At 42.1% G+C, this 18,820-nt stretch overlaps 1 protein-coding gene across 1 annotated transcript; it reads right to left on the bottom strand.

The window, feature by feature from the left end:
• Positions 1 to 1,451: 1,451 nt before the first annotated feature.
• LOC106129772 (U2 snRNP-associated SURP motif-containing protein) lies at positions 1,452 to 18,192 on the bottom strand. Its single transcript, XM_060947546.1, has 18 exons — positions 17,891 to 18,192; positions 17,355 to 17,448; positions 16,220 to 16,412; positions 15,845 to 16,007; positions 15,577 to 15,742; positions 14,866 to 15,029; positions 14,444 to 14,509; positions 13,287 to 13,330; positions 12,460 to 12,680; positions 11,865 to 11,976; positions 10,848 to 11,090; positions 9,144 to 9,330; positions 5,951 to 6,125; positions 4,687 to 4,921; positions 3,872 to 4,025; positions 2,821 to 2,897; positions 2,203 to 2,271; positions 1,452 to 1,704 (listed from the first exon to the last, which is right to left on the bottom strand). Exons 1-18 carry the CDS (start codon positions 17,975 to 17,977, stop codon positions 1,485 to 1,487), a joined length of 2,670 nt encoding a protein of 889 aa, XP_060803529.1. The 5' UTR covers positions 17,978 to 18,192; the 3' UTR covers positions 1,452 to 1,484.
• Between the last annotated feature and the right edge of the window lie 628 nt (positions 18,193 to 18,820).

The raw sequence follows: 18,820 nt of genomic DNA on the forward strand, positions 1-18,820 counted from the left end.
GCCTGCCCATCGCCTTAAAGAATCATCCTAAGTTTATAAACCTGAAAACGGCGCGGTTTTCTTTTATGGTTACTCTTAAACCAAACGTGGCCCTTCAAACTGTCTCCCTTGTAAGGGATAAAGATAAATGCGCAGATAGCGCAGTAACACAGTGCGTCCCGAAATCGAATCCCGGCCAGGGTATGATGAGAAACGAACTTTTTTGGTGGGTCATTCCCGTTCGTCCCACCAAGAAGGATATTTTATACGATTCCCGTTCGTCCCACTAATACGAAAATTGGTTCTTGAGGTAGGTATCTACAAACGTTAATGTTATTATCATTTGAAACTTAAATTAAGTCTAGTGATTGGTAAAATAAAAAAAAACATCAAATGTAAATCATCTTTCTATTTGACTAGTTTTTTTATTGTTAAAATTATAGGAAGAGAAATAGATGCTCGAAGAATCTACTGCGTTAAATTTTAGGATCCAATTTAGGTCGTATTTGAAAGATAATGATTGTTTATTTAAAAATGCAAGTTTGGTGCTTTATATATATAGTCATATACGTATATGACTGAAGTACCAGGGTAGCACAAATTGAAAGGTAGTATATGAGATGGTTTTAGGGTAGATTTTGAAAAGAAGGTATCATGGAATAATTTCGAATTTACCAAGCACTTTATGTTAGCCTGGTACTTTTGACTAAGAAGAATCCAACCCAAATAAGTAATCAGTTGGGTTGGACGACACTAAAAAAATCCCAAAACCATCTCATACATATTCGAATACTCACCTTAAAACTATCCAATACCATCTCATATATAATACTTCCTTTCAATTTCTGCTACCCTGGTACTTCAGTCTTGATATGCGCTTTTAAGCCTCTTTTCCCTTATTTACAAGTCCACCGTTTGGTTGACTTAATTCACCCAGGTGATTAAGCTCAAGCATAATTCATTTTTACGTGATGCTCGAACAAAGGAACAGATAAACAAAATACCCTGCGTATACGTCACATTACTAAATACTCGTGTTGTGATTTTATGTTGGCAACCTAAAACATATTTGATTAACTAGGTACCTACCCAAATAATCTGATTGAACATGGCACAGAATTTCTTACTACCCATCCCAGAATTATGGGTTAATCCCGTTCGTCCCACCAAGCTTTGGTGGGACGAACGGGAATTTAATAAAATATTTAAATGTTATTCCCGTTCGTCCTACCATCATTCTTGGTGGGACGAACGGAAATAAAAATTAAATTATAAGGCTCGTCCCACTGGTGGGACCAACGGGAATGACCCTTTTTTATAGGCCTGTGTCTCTGATGCTAATCTATATAAACATTTATTATATGATATTATCGTTGAGTTACTATCTCGTAACACAAGTTTCCAACTTACTTAATCAGTGTATGTCCTTTATAAATTTTTAAATAATATACGTTTCATAATAAAACAATCAATCCTCTTATAAAACCATTTATTTACATCATCAATCAGTACTTATATTTGTTGTGTTTGTGTTTGCGGTGGTGGTGAGGGGGCGTGGCGGGCGAGCGGCGCCTGCGACTCTCCCTTTCTCTTTCCCGCTCGCGTTCCCTCTCTCTTTCTCTTTCGCGTTCTCTTTCCCTCTCCTTCTCCCTTTCTCTTTCCCGCTCGCGTTCTCTTTCCCTGTCCCGCTCGCGCGATCGTGACCGTGATCGAGATTTCCGCTCTCTGAAAGTTATTGAAACGTGATTACTACGCTTTTATTTATGTTACCCATCACCTCATCGGACAGTTGAGGGGTAAAGCTGTAATTACACAAAAAATCGATAATTTGTAGATCTTATTTTATTTTTTTCCTGCATTTTGGCAATCTGTCCTTGCGAAATGTCCAAAGTGCTGTCAGATGATTTCTGAGGCGTTTGGTGTCGAAACTCGTCCAATGAGTGGTCTAGATTAGACTTAGAAGTCTCTTGAATATGTGTCTGCAAGAGTTTAGAACTGCCATACATAACTTAATAAAAGCATCTTTCAACTACAGTTGAGCCGTTTACAAAGCGTTTGATAGCTTTATTCTAAATCAGGAGCTATGTTAAAATTTCATAATAAATTAATCTAAATACATGACTATAATATTAATATATATATATATAATATATAAATTATAGAAAGCCTTTACTGGCCTGCTTGGTAATATTATATCACAATAAAAAAAATGTGTCAACTTACGTATAACGCCGTTTGGTAGGTGGTGGTGACAATGAAGCCTCTCGGGATTTCTTGGATTTTTTCGATGATCTAAAATCATAAACAATTGTTCCATTAGGTATGTCGTGATTATGACAATCACATGAAGTTGTAAACGGAAACCTACAACGAGATTTATTATAGGATATTAAATTATATCAAATAGAAAAACTTTCTTTCACATCATGCCCTGGCCTGGATTCGAACCCGGGACCTCCGGTGTTACAGACAAGCGCACTAACGCTGCGCCACTGAGGCCGTCAAATTATAATATGAATTATAATTACAGATGTGAGCGAAGATAATGTGCACACGAACTGTGCCGTATGGTTCCAGGCACTTTGGATTAGGACCACTCTAAATTATTCCCATGGAAATCGTAAAAGGCAACTAAGGATTAGACTAAAAAACTTGGTATTCTTGTTTTAAGCGATGGCCCAGCAACCTGTCACTATTTTAATCTCAATTCCATCATAAAACCATACAGCTGAACGTTGCCTATCAGAGTTTTTAAGACTGATGGCTATGGCTACCCCTTAAGGTATATAGACGTGTCTGTAAGCATGTATGTGTGTGAGTGAAGATAATGTGTGTACTAACGTGGAGAAGGCGTCGTCGTCGGGCGAGCGGCGCCGCGGCTCGGGCTCCGCGCTGCCCGCCGCCGCCTCGCGGAGCGCCTGCAAATACATTTATTCATTTCCATCTCATAGCTATCGTGACAGGTAAGACTTAATGCGATAATGCAGCAAGATTTACATTCTGTAACATATTATTGATAATCCTAACCGTGTCAATTCAGTGCCGTGTGGTTCCCGGCACCTATACAAAAAAGAATAGGACCACTCCATTTCTTTCCCATGGATGTCGTAAAAGGCGACTAAGGGATAGGCTTATAAAATTGCGATCCTTTTTTAGGCGATGGGCTAGCAACCTATCACTATTTGGATCTCAATTCCATCATTTGATCGAGCACCTGAACGTGGCCATTCAGTCTTTTCGGGACTATTGGCTCTGTCTACCCCGTAAGGGATATAGACGTGACGTGACAAAACAAATCTATTTCATTTGCTATAAGGTTGAGCGTCCCGCGTCCAAGGTGCTTCCCGCAGATCAGCGTGCGCGTGCGCCGCCGCAGCACAGAGCACGTCGCCATACGTACCTTTCTGGACATGCAAACCAATCTGTGCCAACACATCGGCATGTACCACATGTGAAGCTTTAAAAATCTTAGCATACGCAGGCAGCAACTATGCTTTATACTATTTACTGATGTGATTACCTTCTTGATGAGCTGATAACCTTGCGTACGTTGATGAGCTTCGTCCTGCTGTGCTGTATCTGCTGCGTGAGGGCCTTCTCTGTCAAAGCCTTGCCTCCTATTTAACCGCGTATTTTAAATCTAGTGTTCTAGACAATTCTAGTTTGTATTATAAGTCTTAATTATCTTTACCTTCGGATTTTCATTAGCTGCTTCGCTTCCCGTACAGTTTGTAAAAGTCAGTCAAGGGAATGGCTAATAAACTTGGGATTCTTTTAGACAATGGGCTTACAACCTGTCATTATTTGCATCTCAATTCCATTCAACTGCTGACATGTCCTTCGGGACTGTGAACTTCCGTCTACCCCGTAAGGTATAAAGTCGTCACATTACCTTCTTGATGAGCTTCCTCCTGTAGTGCTGTATCTGCTGCTGCTGCGTGAGGGCGGGCCGCCGCTGTCGCAGTCCCGCCTCCATTTCGTCCGCGTATTTCAACACTCGCACTTCAATCTCGCGGAGCGTCTCCCGTTTCAACTGCTGTTCTTCACTGTTAGAACAGAATAGAGTAGAAGTAGGTATCACTTATTGACGTCACATCACTTAAATCTAATTATAACCACTACCGCTTTAAAAGCGCATGTGTAGAAGTAGCGGCGGAAAAACTACACTGAAGCATTTTCATCGGACGTCAATACCTATACAAATCAAATATAGATCTCTTAAATCTAAATCATGGACGAATGCAATGTGCATTCGTCTACATTAAAAACATGAATTAATGTAAACTTAGTGTTGAATAAATAACTGTATATTGAAACAGTAAATGTTTACGCTTCTACGTTAACTTCTCAGCTGCCTAAGCACTGATCAGTGCACTGGCCTCAACTACTTAAGCTCTGATCAGCGTTCGGCCTACCAGCCATGTTTTTATTTTATTTTAAGTTTTATTCTTATTTTCATTTCATTGATGTACATAAACATATAAATAATATAGCGTTGTATTATATATATTGTTTTCTTATCTACGCTCTTGGTTATGGGATAAAATTTTCGATTAATTTTACCTCACGATGTTTTCCCTCGCCGTAAAAGCATCAATCTACACTAAAACTAATGTACATAGCTCACGAGTCACTGATACATGACCGTGGCAGGATTTGCAGAGCCCCCACACGTCCGGCGCTCCTGAAAGCCGCCGGCCAACTGACCTGTCGTTGTTCTGCGGCGTGGTGACGGGCGGCGGCGGGCTGCCCGCGGGCGGCGAGCCGGGCGCCGGCCACGCGTCCGCGGGCGCCGGCTCCACGCTCTCCCAGCGCGACGGCACGAAGGCGCCCCCGCCCCCGCCGCCGCCGCCCGCGCCCCCGCCGGCCCCGCCGCCCGCGGCGCGCTCCTTATCTACGTCCGTCTCCGCCTCGAGCGGAACGCCGTCTATGTCCTCGTCCACTGTGGTGAACAATATTTTATTAATTAAATTTGCATTAGTTTCGTAATGTTCTTTCTTTGACTCTTAAAGATGTATTGGAAGCGATATCACGTATTTGAAACGGTTGTGAAAAAAAAAATTGAGAAACGTTTATTACAGAAAATATGGTGTGTATATACAAGTCACTTTTTTAGACTAGTCTAGTCACTAGGGGCGACCGAAGCAAAACCTCACCCGTACTCATCGTATCTCATCGCATGACGTATCTCCTTTACACAACTACATATATATAAAAAATAAACTAATTTTACCCCATCTATCATTCCTTTTACCCTTTCCAGAGAAACACCAAGGAGAGTCATAACATTTTCCTCCCACAATATTCCATGAGAAACACACGAGAAAACCTCTGTAATTTCCCCTCTGCCATATAAAATTTCAATTCAACTAATTAATATCGAAATCGAGTGCTGTTTGGTTCCCGGCACCAATACATAAAAGAATACGACCACTCCATCTCTTTCCCATGGATGTCGTAAAAGGCTGCTAAAGGACAGGCTTACAAACTTGGGATACTTTTTTAGGCGATGGCCTATCAACCTGTCACTACATGAATCTCAATTCTATCATCAAGCCAAATAGCTGAACGTGGACATTCAGTTTTTTCAGGACTGTTGGCGAGGGCTATAGACGTGACCATTTCTTGTGTTTATCAGTCTCGATGTTTTCTGTGTACATAAATACATACATACATACATACATATGGTCACGTCTATATCCCTTGCGGGGTAGACAGAGCCAACAGTCTTGAAAAGACTGATTGGCCACGTTCAGCTATTTGGCTTAATGATAGAATTGAGATTCAAATAGTGACAGGTTGCTAGCCTATCGCCTAGAAAAGGATCCCAAGTTTGTAAGCCTATCCCTTAGTCGCCTTTTACGACATCCATGGGAAAGAGATGGAGTGGTCCTATTCTTTTTTGTATTGGTGCCGGGAACCACACGGCATAAATTAGTAAATAAATATGTATGTAACATCGAAGCGTTACCCGGCACGCCGTCGATGTCGGCGGCGAGGTCGGCGGCGGGGCCGGGCGCGCGGCCGGCCGCCAGCCGCCGCAGCGCCGCGCCGTCCAGCGGGCCGCCGCCGCCGCCGCCCCACTCGCCCGACGACGACGAGCGCGGCGACCCGCCCGCCAGCTCCTCCTCCTCCGGCAGCGCTTCCTCGGGTGGCTGAGCGCTGCTCTCCTGTGAGAGATTAAATATATATATATATATATACTAGCGACCCGCCCCGGCTTCGCACGGGTGCAAAATTCGGAAAAAATTATACATAAAAACCTTCCTCTTGAATCACTCTACCTGTTACAGAAAACCGCATCAAAATGCGTTGCGTAATTTTAAAGACTTAAGCATACAGACAAACAGACTAAACTAGCGACTTTGTTTTATACTATGTAGTGATATATACGGGACAAATTACACAGATTGAGTTAGCCTCGAAGTAAGTTAGAGACTTTTGTTACGAGATACTAACTCAACGATACTATGTTTTATAATAAATACTTATATAGATAAACATCCAAGACCCAGGCCAATCAAAAAAAGTTGTTTTCTCATCATGCCCTGGCCGGGATTCGAACCCGGGACCTCCGGTGTCACAGACAAGCGTTCTACCGCTACGCCACAGAGGCCATCTATAGGTAGGCCAGAGATAATGATATCGCTGATTATTTTTCAGTAGAGAGTCAATCGTGGAATTATCGAATCTTATAACGCTTCGCTTCGAGTGATAACATAATGATTTAGCTGATTCTTTTTTTATCACGGTTCGCATTGAAAATTTTACTAAATATTAAAGTATATACATACATACATATAATGACGTCTACATCCCTTGCGGGTTAGACAGAGCCAACAGTCTTGAAGACTGATAGGCCACGTTCAGCTATTTGGCTGTAAAAGTATCACTTTATAAATTTCCGGCTATAAATTAAGCAGTAGAAAATTCAAGGAGGAAAGACGGATCAAGTCAAATAGCACGCTTATAACATTCTCACCCGACCTTCTGAATGATCAAAGGTAGACATTATAGACTTATTTTTAAAAAGATCCAAGAGAAATATCTCCCATTTTGCTGTTTTACTCTGTCCTGTTTCAAATAGTAATCTATGTACTGTGGCGACATCTCTCGTCATTATCGTAAAAGGCGACTAAGAGATAGGCTTACAAATTTGGGATTCTTCTTTTAGGCGATGGGCTAGCAACCTGTCACTATTTGGATCTCAATTCTATCATTAAGCCAAATAGTTGAACATGGCCGATCAGTCTTTTCAAGACCTCACAAGGGATATAGTCGTGACGGTATGTATGCACGAGTCCACCGACCTTGTCCAGCCCCAGGAACACGTCGTTGACGCGCACGAGGAAGTCGGTGGGGTACACGGCCCAGTCGGCCCAGGCCTGCAGCGTGCTTCGTCTATCATTAAGCCAAACAGCTGAAAGTGACCCATCAGTATTTTCAAGACTGTTGGCTCTTTCTACCCCACAAGGAGATATAGACGTGACCATATGTATACAATGAGTCCTCCGACCTTGTCCAGCCCCAGGAACACGTCGTTGACGCGCACGAGGAAGTCGGTGGGGTACACGGCCCAGTCGGCCCAGGCCTGCAGCGTGCTTCGTCTATCATTAAGCCAAACAGCTGAAAGTGACCCATCAGTATTTTCAAGACTGTTGGCTCTTTCTACCCCACAAGGAGATATAGACGTGACCATATGTATACAATGAGTCCACCGACCTTGTCCAGCCCCAGGAACACGTCGTTGACGCGCACGAGGAAGTCGGTGGGGTACACGGCCCAGTCGGCCCAGGCCTGCAGCGTGCTTCGTCTATCATTAAGCCAAACAGCTGAAAGTGACCCATCAGTATTTTCAAGACTGTTGGCTCTTTCTACCCCACAAGGAGATATAGACGTGACCATATGTATACAATGAGTCCACCGACCTTGTCCAGCCCCAGGAACACGTCGTTGACGCGCACGAGGAAGTCGGTGGGGTACACGGCCCAGTCGGCCCAGGCCTGCAGCGTGCTTCGTCTATCATTAAGCCAAACAGCTGAAAGTGACCCATCAGTATTTTCAAGACTGTTGGCTCTTTCTACCCCACAAGGAGATATAGACGTGACCATATGTATACAATGAGTCCACCGACCTTGTCCAGCCCCAGGAACACGTCGTTGACGCGCACGAGGAAGTCGGTGGGGTACACGGCCCAGTCGGCCCAGGCCTGCAGCGTGCTTCGTCTATCATTAAGCCAAACAGCTGAAAGTGACCCATCAGTATTTTCAAGACTGTTGGCTCTTTCTACCCCACAAGGAGATATAGACGTGACCATATGTATACAATGAGTCCACCGACCTTGTCCAGCCCCAGGAACACGTCGTTGACGCGCACGAGGAAGTCGGTGGGGTACACGGCCCAGTCGGCCCAGGCCTGCAGCGTGCTTCGTCTATCATTAAGCCAAACAGCTGAAAGTGACCCATCAGTATTTTCAAGACTGTTGGCTCTTTCTACCCCACAAGGAGATATAGACGTGACCATATGTATACAATGAGTCCACCGACCTTGTCCAGCCCCAGGAACACGTCGTTGACGCGCACGAGGAAGTCGGTGGGGTACACGGCCCAGTCGGCCCAGGCCTGCAGCGTGCTTCGTCTATCATTAAGCCAAACAGCTGAAAGTGACCCATCAGTATTTTCAAGACTGTTGGCTCTTTCTACCCCACAAGGAGATATAGACGTGACCATATGTATACAATGAGTCCACCGACCTTGTCCAGCCCCAGGAACACGTCGTTGACGCGCACGAGGAAGTCGGTGGGGTACACGGCCCAGTCGGCCCAGGCCTGCAGCGTGCTTCGTCTATCATTAAGCCAAACAGCTGAAAGTGACCCATCAGTATTTTCAAGACTGTTGGCTCTTTCTACCCCACAAGGAGATATAGACGTGACCATATGTATACAATGAGTCCACCGACCTTGTCCAGCCCCAGGAACACGTCGTTGACGCGCACGAGGAAGTCGGTGGGGTACACGGCCCAGTCGGCCCAGGCCTGCAGCGTGCTTCGTCTATCATTAAGCCAAACAGCTGAAAGTGACCCATCAGTATTTTCAAGACTGTTGGCTCTTTCTACCCCACAAGGAGATATAGACGTGACCATATGTATACAATGAGTCCACCGACCTTGTCCAGCCCCAGGAACACGTCGTTGACGCGCACGAGGAAGTCGGTGGGGTACACGGCCCAGTCGGCCCAGGCCTGCAGCGTGCGCGTGACGCGCGCGCGGAAGCCCTCGCGCTGCAGCCGCGACTCCAGGCGCGCCCACGCCGCGTGGCACGCGCGCATTATCTCCACCAGCCGTTGTTGGAACCTCCAATGATAATGCAAATTCAAATTCAAAATTTTTATTCATTATTATAGGCTAGCAACCTGTCACTATTTGAATCTCAATCCTATCTTAAAGCCAAATAGCTGAACGTGGCCTATCAGTCTTTACAAGACTGTAGGCTCTGTCTACCCCGCAAGGGATATAGACGTGATTATATGTATGTATGTATGTATTATAGGACGTCCTGGTAAAGGGTCAGGTCAAAAGTACACGAAACCGCCGAGCTTGCATGAAGAGAGTTATGAATGTGGATGAAGCGAAGGAAACATGCAGAGATCGTGGCAAGTGGAAAGAGGTAGTCTCTGCCTACCCCTCCGGGAAAGAGGCGTGATTTTATGTATGTATGTATTTTAGGATACTTCATATCGCTTAATAAATTGTCAAAACGTACGGTTTAACAACATTGGTTGACGTCAAATAAATTACTTAAAACTAAGTTTACTGCCGCTTCCAAGGCGTCAGTGCAGAAGAAGCGGTAACAAACTGCACTGCAGCATTTTCTTCAACAACGTCAACTTCACAATATCAATTGAACTTAGAATAGAATTTAGACGAGAGAATACATTGGAGCTACTTTAAAATGGAACATTCAGAAGTCAACAGGCGGAAGGTAAGATAATAAATTCCATGGGCCATCAGGGCATGTGACAATCGCTTTGGCATTGTTGGAATCTAAAATGTTAGTGGTGTTTTAAAATGGCGACAGGCTTTAATCTGTACGAAACGGTTTGCTCTGACTAGAAATGTTAATTTCTAATTAATATTGAAGGCTAATAGACGTATATACTTTGACAAAATCAGGAACATTCTGGTGAAAAGTCAAAGCAAAATTAACCCAACCATGTTATATTTCTTACATACTACTACTAGCGTTCAATTGATAATAGTAACTCGTATAAGTAAAAAAGAAGTACCAGTAAACAATATAGTTAATAGTAGTAACTCTTATAAATAATCTAGAAGTTACCAGTAAAAAAATATAAAAGTTCTAATAACCTGAAATATCATTCAACGCACATAACTACATACATATATTACAAAAGTGCCGTGTGGGTCTCGGCACCTACAAGAAAAAATAGGACCACTCCATCCCTTTCCCATGATGGATGTCGTAAAAGGCGACTAAGGTATAGGTTTATAAACTTGGGATTCTTCTTTTAGGCGATGGGCTAGCAACGCTGTCACTATTTGAATCTCAATTTTATCATTAAGCCAAATAGCTGAATGTGGCCATTTAGTCTTCAAGACTGTTGGCTCTGTCTACCCCGCAAGGGATATAGACGTGATTATATGTATGTATGTATGTATGGGAAAGAGATGGAGTGGTCCTATTCTTTTTTGTATTGGTGCCGGGAGCCACACGGCAAAATCAGGGACGTTCTAGTGAAAAGTAAAAAAAAAATTAACCCAACTATTTTCTATTTATTACATAAAAATAAGAGCGTTCAATTGATAATACACACATAACTACATACATACATATAGTACAAAACACTCACGCGCCACGGAACGCACTCGCATTGGTGAGCTTGGCGCCGGCGTTGTGCAGTATGTCGGACAGCAGGTAGAGCCGCGCGATGCGCTTGTGCGGCCCCGTGTGCTCGCCCGTGAGGGACTCCGCCAGGCAGCGCGCCACCTCGCCCGCCGCCTCCGCGTGCTCCAGGCACCACGCCATGGCCGCGCCCACGCTCTGCCGCGACGCCGTCAGCCCGCGGATCAGCTCCTCCAGGCGGTCGCGCTGGCTGATATCGAGTTGTTTGTTTATTTGTTTCTTTATTACAATTTACACAGTAACAAGAAAATACTACATAGTTATAATAGGAACCAAGTGGTTTGTTTGTTTGTTTGTAATATGTTTATTGAATAGAAATTTACACAGTGACAAGTACATAGTTATTAAAGAAACAAATCACTTGCAATGGCGGACTTATCCCATGAAGGGATCTCCTCCAGTCAATCGGCAAACAATGAAGGAACTAGATAATTCAGTAAAAAGCGGCAAGTCACTGCGTTTTTAGCAAACAATATAATAATATACGTGGTATGTGAGTTTCACGTGGAGAATGTCAGTCCTGCCCTCATAGAATGGTACGCGCTACGCCGTTTTTGTCGCGTCATAATAAAAAGCGATACTTTTTCGCGCGATAAGAATAGCGTCGCGCGTGTCATACTGGGGGGGCAGAACACTGTTTAATATTGAACAAAAGTCACTGCGAGTGATACATTAACACGCAACCAAACTCAATCCATACATATACAGGCAAATACTATAATATTTATTTTATAAACGGAAGTACATAGAACTTAAAAAAAGACGTTAAATGACCTTTAACTCGCTCTAGCTCTTTTTAATGACGCATATTTAAAGCAAGAAATTTTTTCGCCTTCTCAAACAAAACAAATAATTTAAAGAGATTGTTTTCTTTTTGGCTTCTAGTAAGTAGATATATAGTAACTAACATGACTTATCAAATTTCAATGATGAAAAAAATAAGCATTATAAATTTAACACTTACTTATTGGACAGCGTGCCACGGATGTTATCCTTGGCATCGTCCTCTTCAACCAGTTCTTCAGGCATGCCCGCAGTATACAGGTTCATTACCGGCGGGCGCCATACTGAACCGCCTGAGAAAAGTAATACTAAGAATTTACATGGCTGACTTTTCCCAGAGGGGTAGGCAGGGACATCTTTCACACCATCCCTGCATACTTCTTTCGCTCCATTCACATTCTTCGCTCCTTTGCTTAAGATACTTATTTGAGCTAAGAATGTTTATTGACGGCCTCTGTGGCGCAGCGGTAGTACGCTTGTCTGTGACACCGGAGGTCCCGGGTTCGAATCCCGGCCAGGGCATGATGAGAAAAGAACTTTTTCTGATTGGCATGTCTTTATCTATCTAACTCAATCTGTGTAATTTGTCCCATATACATATATTTATTATTATTTATTTATTAAGACATTTTTATGTTTATTACCTAAGAATTCCTTTGGTCTTGACCTTTGGTCGTGGCCTTTGGTCCAAGAAATTCAAACAGTTGCTCTGTACAGATAGGAAAACCAGTATACGGTGAACCCTGGTCTCTGATGATGTCGGGTATGCGACCAACCTTTGAACATGCGGAAGTCATCCAGCGCCCACTGCTTCGGCGAGTCGCCTTGCAGCAAAGAGAACAGCTTCCACCTGTAGTACACGTGCGCAGGCGACTGGTTCTCGAACAGGAACCGGAAGAACGGGTTGTTCATCTCCTTGTTCATGATTATGGCTTCGAACATGGGACCTTCGCGGATCACGAACTCTACCATACGGTGGATGAGCATAAGGATGTTTCTGTGAAGGACATACATATATATAATATATGGTATATATAATATACTATTAACAATGAATTTATTTAGGCGACAGTTTTTATGTCATTTTGGTTTGTTTTCTCATGGATGAAGATAAAACAAAATGATATAACAGATGTCATAATGAAATACTTTTGATAGAAAAACATATGAAGATTGTTTACTTTTATATTGTTACCTAAAGAAATGGACTATATAGTGGTAAATATAGAAGATAACAATAATTCCAAAACGAGCGTAATATAATTTGTACATACATATTATCTCGTCTATATCCCTTGCGGGGTAGACATAGCCGGCAGTCTTGAAAAGACTGGTAGGCCACGATTGGCTATTTGGCTTAATGATAGATTTGAGATTCAAATAGTGGCAGGATGCTAGCCCATTACCTAAAAGAAGAATACCAAGTTTATAAACCTATCCCTTAGTCGCCTTTAACGACATCCATCGGAAAGAGATGGAGTGGTCCTATTCTTTTTTATATCAGTGCCGGGAACCACACGGCAATATAATTTGTCTGGTACAAATACATCAGATTCGTTTTCTTTTTTGTCACATCCCATATGTTACTGTCGGTCCCACTCACCTTTCTGTAGGCACTACTACTTTGACTATTGATTGTGATAATATCTGCAACAAAATATGAATTAAATCATTAATAATGATTAAATCATTGACTCTCCACATTTGGTAAGCAATATTCATTTCAAATGCCGTCGCCCAATTTCTAGAATTAAATTACTTTTCGATGTTCCATATGCTATGTTGACTCTGTCTACCCCAAGAAGGCAAGGGATATAGACGTGATATTTTTTTGCATATAAGTTACACTGAAATAACTGTGCAGAAGACAAAATTTTGTATAACAAAAAAATTTTTGGCCTATCAGAGCGCGCCATTGGAACCCGCGATTATGAGCGAGATAGCATCCGACATTTGTTTTTGGATATTAAGTTTAATGTGCTTGTAATAACGTCGTTATTTTATTGAGTTTATTTATTTATTTATTTATTTAAACTTCATTGCACAAGATACAAATGTATAGCACAATTGGCGGACTTAATGCTAGAAGCATTATCTACCAGTCAACCGTCGTCATCTCTCATCTCTCATCGTTTAGCTGTAGCGGAAGCGATGATTCAGCTCGACCGCCACCAAAGGAAAGATCTTCCGCCAGGCTAGGTGTTGCCTGGCGAACCGCGGCTCCGACGATGTTGTGTCGGAGGTTGTATATATGCTCCAATACGTGAAATCTTTGCTTGCGCGATTTAGGTTTTTCACTGTTTATAAATGATAGGGTCGCGTGATTCTATGTTTATTTTTGTGACTTGTGGCGTAGACATGTCGCCACAATTCGATTTGATTAAGCGATAGGTTATGCTAAACTGCGTCTTTGAATATTACCAATGCAACTTATAAAAGTGGTAGTACTGTACATACATACATATAATCACGGCTATATCCCTTGCGGGGTCCAGAGCCCACAGTCTTAAAAAGACTGATAGGCCACATTCAGCTGTTTGGCTTAATCATAGATTTTAGATTTAAATAGTGACAGGTTGCTAGCACATCGCCTAAAAGAAGAATCCCAAGTTTATAAGCCTATTCCTAAGTCGCCTTTTACGACATCTATGGGAACGAGATCGAGTGTCTTCTTTTTTTATTGGTGCCGGGAACCACACGGCACGTACATATAGCATAGTACTGTAACATTAATTAAAGCTTATTTATCTTATAGTTTACCTGTTCATAGACTTCTTTATCTTCCGGATCACTCGGATAATATTCTCCGGGACGAACTCGCGGTATCTGAAACAAGTAAAATATGTTGAATTCATCGACATACTATCCCTATAGGCTCGCAATCAAATAATGCACACTGTGGAGTGTGTATTCTTTGTGTGTCCACATCCAAATTCTATTCTAAGTTTGATATTTGTGAAGTTGACATTGTTGAAGAAAATGCTGCAGTGCAGTTTGTTACCGCTTCTTCTACAGTAAAGTTAGTTTTAAGTAATTTATTTGACGTCAACCAATGTTGTGAAACCAAAATATTTGACAATTATTAAGCGAAGCTACTATCGCTTATAATAATGAATAAAAAATTTTAATTTGAATTTGTGAGTGTGCGTGCTTACGAGCGTGCGTCACCGTGACTGTAGTACCTTGTTCGCGAGATGTTTGGGCGGCTGCGCGTTGAAGGGCAGCCCCGACCTCGGCGGGGGCTGGTGCGGCTGCTGCAGCGACGGCGGGATGTAGATCGGGACCGGGGGGATCACCACCGCCTTGCCCCAACCCAGCTTCATCTCGTAGTTCATTATCTCCTTGCCTGAGGGCCACAATGGCAGATCAATCTATTTTCTTCTTTCTTCTGGTATTAATTCCTGTTACATCGTATGGTGCGGTCACCATACGATGTAACAGGAATTAATACCCTTTTGACCATAATTCTAGGTTGAGTAAGTCAGATTTTTACAGGTAGCGACTACCGTCTGACCTCCGCAACTCTTGGTGGGAACTTATATTGGATCGTGATTTTTTTTATTACATTAAATTTTGAGAACAATAATGGATTTTAACGAGCGTCATAATTATCTTATATACAAATATTGTTAATTGTGGATCACAGGTATAAATGGTCTTACAATATGATTTATCCAAACAACATATAATAATTATTAATTAAAACCCAGGGCTCCCTCATCGTCCTTTCTAGTCATGAAAGGTATGAATCCACAATTGCGTCCACGCGCCTTTTCTTCGTCGGAGCGCGGCCACATGATCTTGATACTAGCGACATTTAAACTGTTAAATAAGCCACGCCACTTATATGATTAAAAGTCACTTATAACCTACTCCAATCAACGTATAATTACCATTTATACGAGCCAGAGCCCTTTCGCCGTCCTTTCTAGACATGAAAGCCACGAATCCGCAGTTACGACCGCGCGCTTTTTCTTCGTCTGAGCGCGGCCACATGATCTTGATACTGGCGAGGGGCCCGTAACGGCCGAATATTTCCATTAGCTGTTGTTCTGTTATCTATTAAACAAAAATAAAACTTATTTTTTGGCCACTTTACGAATTTAACACGAAGCTTTAACGCGCGCAGAACTTATAGCCAAAAGTAGCAGATTAAATTACCTTTGGGTTCAAGTTGCCTAAATACAAATTCGTAGTGTTAGGATCGCCGGTGTCGTAGGAGCCGACATCGGGGATGACGTCGACCACGGGCTCCACCCCCACCACGCCTCTCTCGCGCAGTACATTCTTGTACTTGTGCCGTTCTGAGCGCTCCTCTTGGATCCTGCAAAAGGTTTAAAACCATCAGTCAACTGTCAATCCTTCTTTTTTAACCATTATCAGTATCTTTACTTGGGATCAACACAGTATGCTATTTTTTTAGAACTTGCCCTTCCACTTGCAATTTTTATGATCACATGTTACTTTGGTGCAGAGGAAACACTGGATTGTATACCTATAGTTTACGCCATTCCCAATTTTAAACTAAACACTTACTGTCTTAGCTCTTCTTTGAACAGCTCAAGGTTACTCTTCTTCTTGTCCTGCCCCTTCTGTTTAGCGCGCGGTCTGCCAGGGGGCTCGGGACGCGCCGCGAGACTCCGCACCACATCTACCTCAGCCACTCCTCGCTTCTCATCCAAACGAGACACTGGCTTGTAAAGCTTGCCGCGCTCTGATGTGTCTTCCTCTGTAAATTCATTTATACATACATACATAAAATCACGCCTCTTTTAGGGAGGGTTTGTATGACCCCCCCCCCCCCAAGTATTTTTTTTTGCCGGAAGCCCCCCCCCCTTTTTTTTAAATGAATTTTTGTAAATCTTAAAAATTGCACTAAACAACGCAATATTTACGGTTTGTCATTGTAAACTGTGTTAATTTAGTATTACATAATTAGTTTGTCCATTAAACATGTACAATACATTAATTAATATATTTTAGCACTAAAAATATAGTCAAAAACTTTGCTTAAAAGTAAAAACAAAAAAGACACTAACTATGAACAGAACGCAATCCGCCGTTTTGGTTATGTGCTACTGTCATCATATCTACTGACTTCGAAAGTAGCTGTCGGTAAACGGACAGCAGGGGGTGCAGGGGGGCGCAGCCCCCCTGGCACGGGGGGGTCGCAATGAAAAAAACAAATTGGTCACAAATCAAACTCGGTTTGGTTAGGATAGGTTAGGTTGGTAGGTTAAGCGAGCGGAGCGTTCAAACTGAGTAAAAAAGTCTAGTATAGGTTAGGTTAGGTTTAACTCACCTTCACTCCTTTCATCCCTTCTTACTTTCCCCCCCCCTTGCCCATCTGGCGGTTAATGACCTTTAGCACACTTTTTATATGAAAACTTAAAAAATTCGTAAAAAAAAACTATAGGCTTCCGGCAAGGGGGGATCACGGGAGGGGGGTTGTTACCCCCTCCCCCCCTCCCCACCCCTCTCCGGCGGTGGCCCGTTTCAAGAGTTTTACCAACATTTGTGGCCTCTTTCTCTTTTTTCCAATGTACTGTTGTTGGATTTTTCAAGCCACCTAAAGGCATCTAACATTACTCCTTTCCCTCCCTCTTACAACCACTACATGAATTATGAAAAAATATTTAAGTTTAGTTTTTCTTCCATTAAGAGCACTTACTTCTGGCCCCTGCATCATAAGTGCCAGCCTTCACCCAGACCTTGGAAGTGGGGGTCGGCACCTCTTGAAATGTTTCCACGAATTCTTTGAATACCTGTGGGATAAAAAATTATTAATGAAAACCACCTTTGGGACAAATAAAGTCCGGGTATTTCAGTAACTATAATTAAGGTTAGAAAATTTTAAAAGGAACATGAGAAAATTTTGAATCCGGTGTAGTTTATGTTAGTGGAATAAGGAATAGTTTTCTCCTACACAAAATTAAAAAATGGGTGTTTTCATGACATTTAAAGTGATTTTTGCCAAAACATCCTTAAAGGTAGAGTTCAGTTTAAAGACTTTTATTTTATATATTGACGATTGACTAATTTTGATGATATCACTGATATAAACACAGGAAGGTTTTATAACACACAAACACTGATACAAAATGCAGGAGGATGAAGACAGCTATCGTGAAGTCGTGTGGCACGTACATAGTTACATGCATGCATATATCTTGTGACAACAGATGCTAACCCTAACTATTTACTTACATGAGCCGCAGCCTCTTCTTCCTCCTTCTTTCGCAACTCCTCCAATTCCCTCTTGGACAATCCTCTAGCACTCATAGTGTAATTCATTGAAAATAAATTTTATGCCATAAATTAACAGAGGATCACAAGACATCACTATATTTCATTCCAGGTCCGTCTATCTTCAATTAATCTGGGTTTATTTCAATTTCCACATAATAAATTGTATGGGAAACTAAATTATACCAATATTTTGTAATTGTTTGGGATAAAAATATATTCTCGAAAGAAATTTTTGTTTTCCAATTCCAACGCGATGCTATAACCTGCCTCTGCTTAATTGTAAATGTCATCTGTCACCTTGTCACCGGTGACGTTTACAGTGACATAATTATTAATTTAGTGAAGCAAGGAAGCGAAGCCGTGTGGTTCCCGGCACCAATACAAAAAAGAATAGGACCACTCCATCTCTTTCCCATGGATTTCGTAAAAGGCGACTAAAGGATAGGCTTACAAACTTAGGATTCTTTTTTTAGGCGATTTTGGGATTATGAGATACCTTCGAGTGTTATTGTTTTCTTAACACGTGATAATAATTCTTTCCATTATCCACACGCATAGTCTTAAAAGTAGTGATTAGATACTCTTTTACATCACTGGTTTTAAAACATAACTTGTATTTATCCATTGTACATACCATTGTACATACAAATTAAAAAAAAAACAATTTTTTTTATATGTCTTTGATACATACCGCACTCAAATATAATCATGTCTACACATCCCAAGCGGAGTAAACAGAGATACAAATAGTGACAGGTTGCTAGCCCATCACCTACAAGAAGAATCTCATGTTTATTGGCCTTTCTCTTAGACATCAATAGGAGAGATATAAAGTGGTCCTATTTTAAAGTGCCAGGAACCACATGACACTTTTATTTATTTAAGCAT

The sequence above is a fragment of the Amyelois transitella genome, chromosome 3, assembly GCF_032362555.1.
Source record: "Amyelois transitella isolate CPQ chromosome 3, ilAmyTran1.1, whole genome shotgun sequence".
Taxonomy (NCBI): domain Eukaryota; kingdom Metazoa; phylum Arthropoda; class Insecta; order Lepidoptera; family Pyralidae; genus Amyelois; species Amyelois transitella.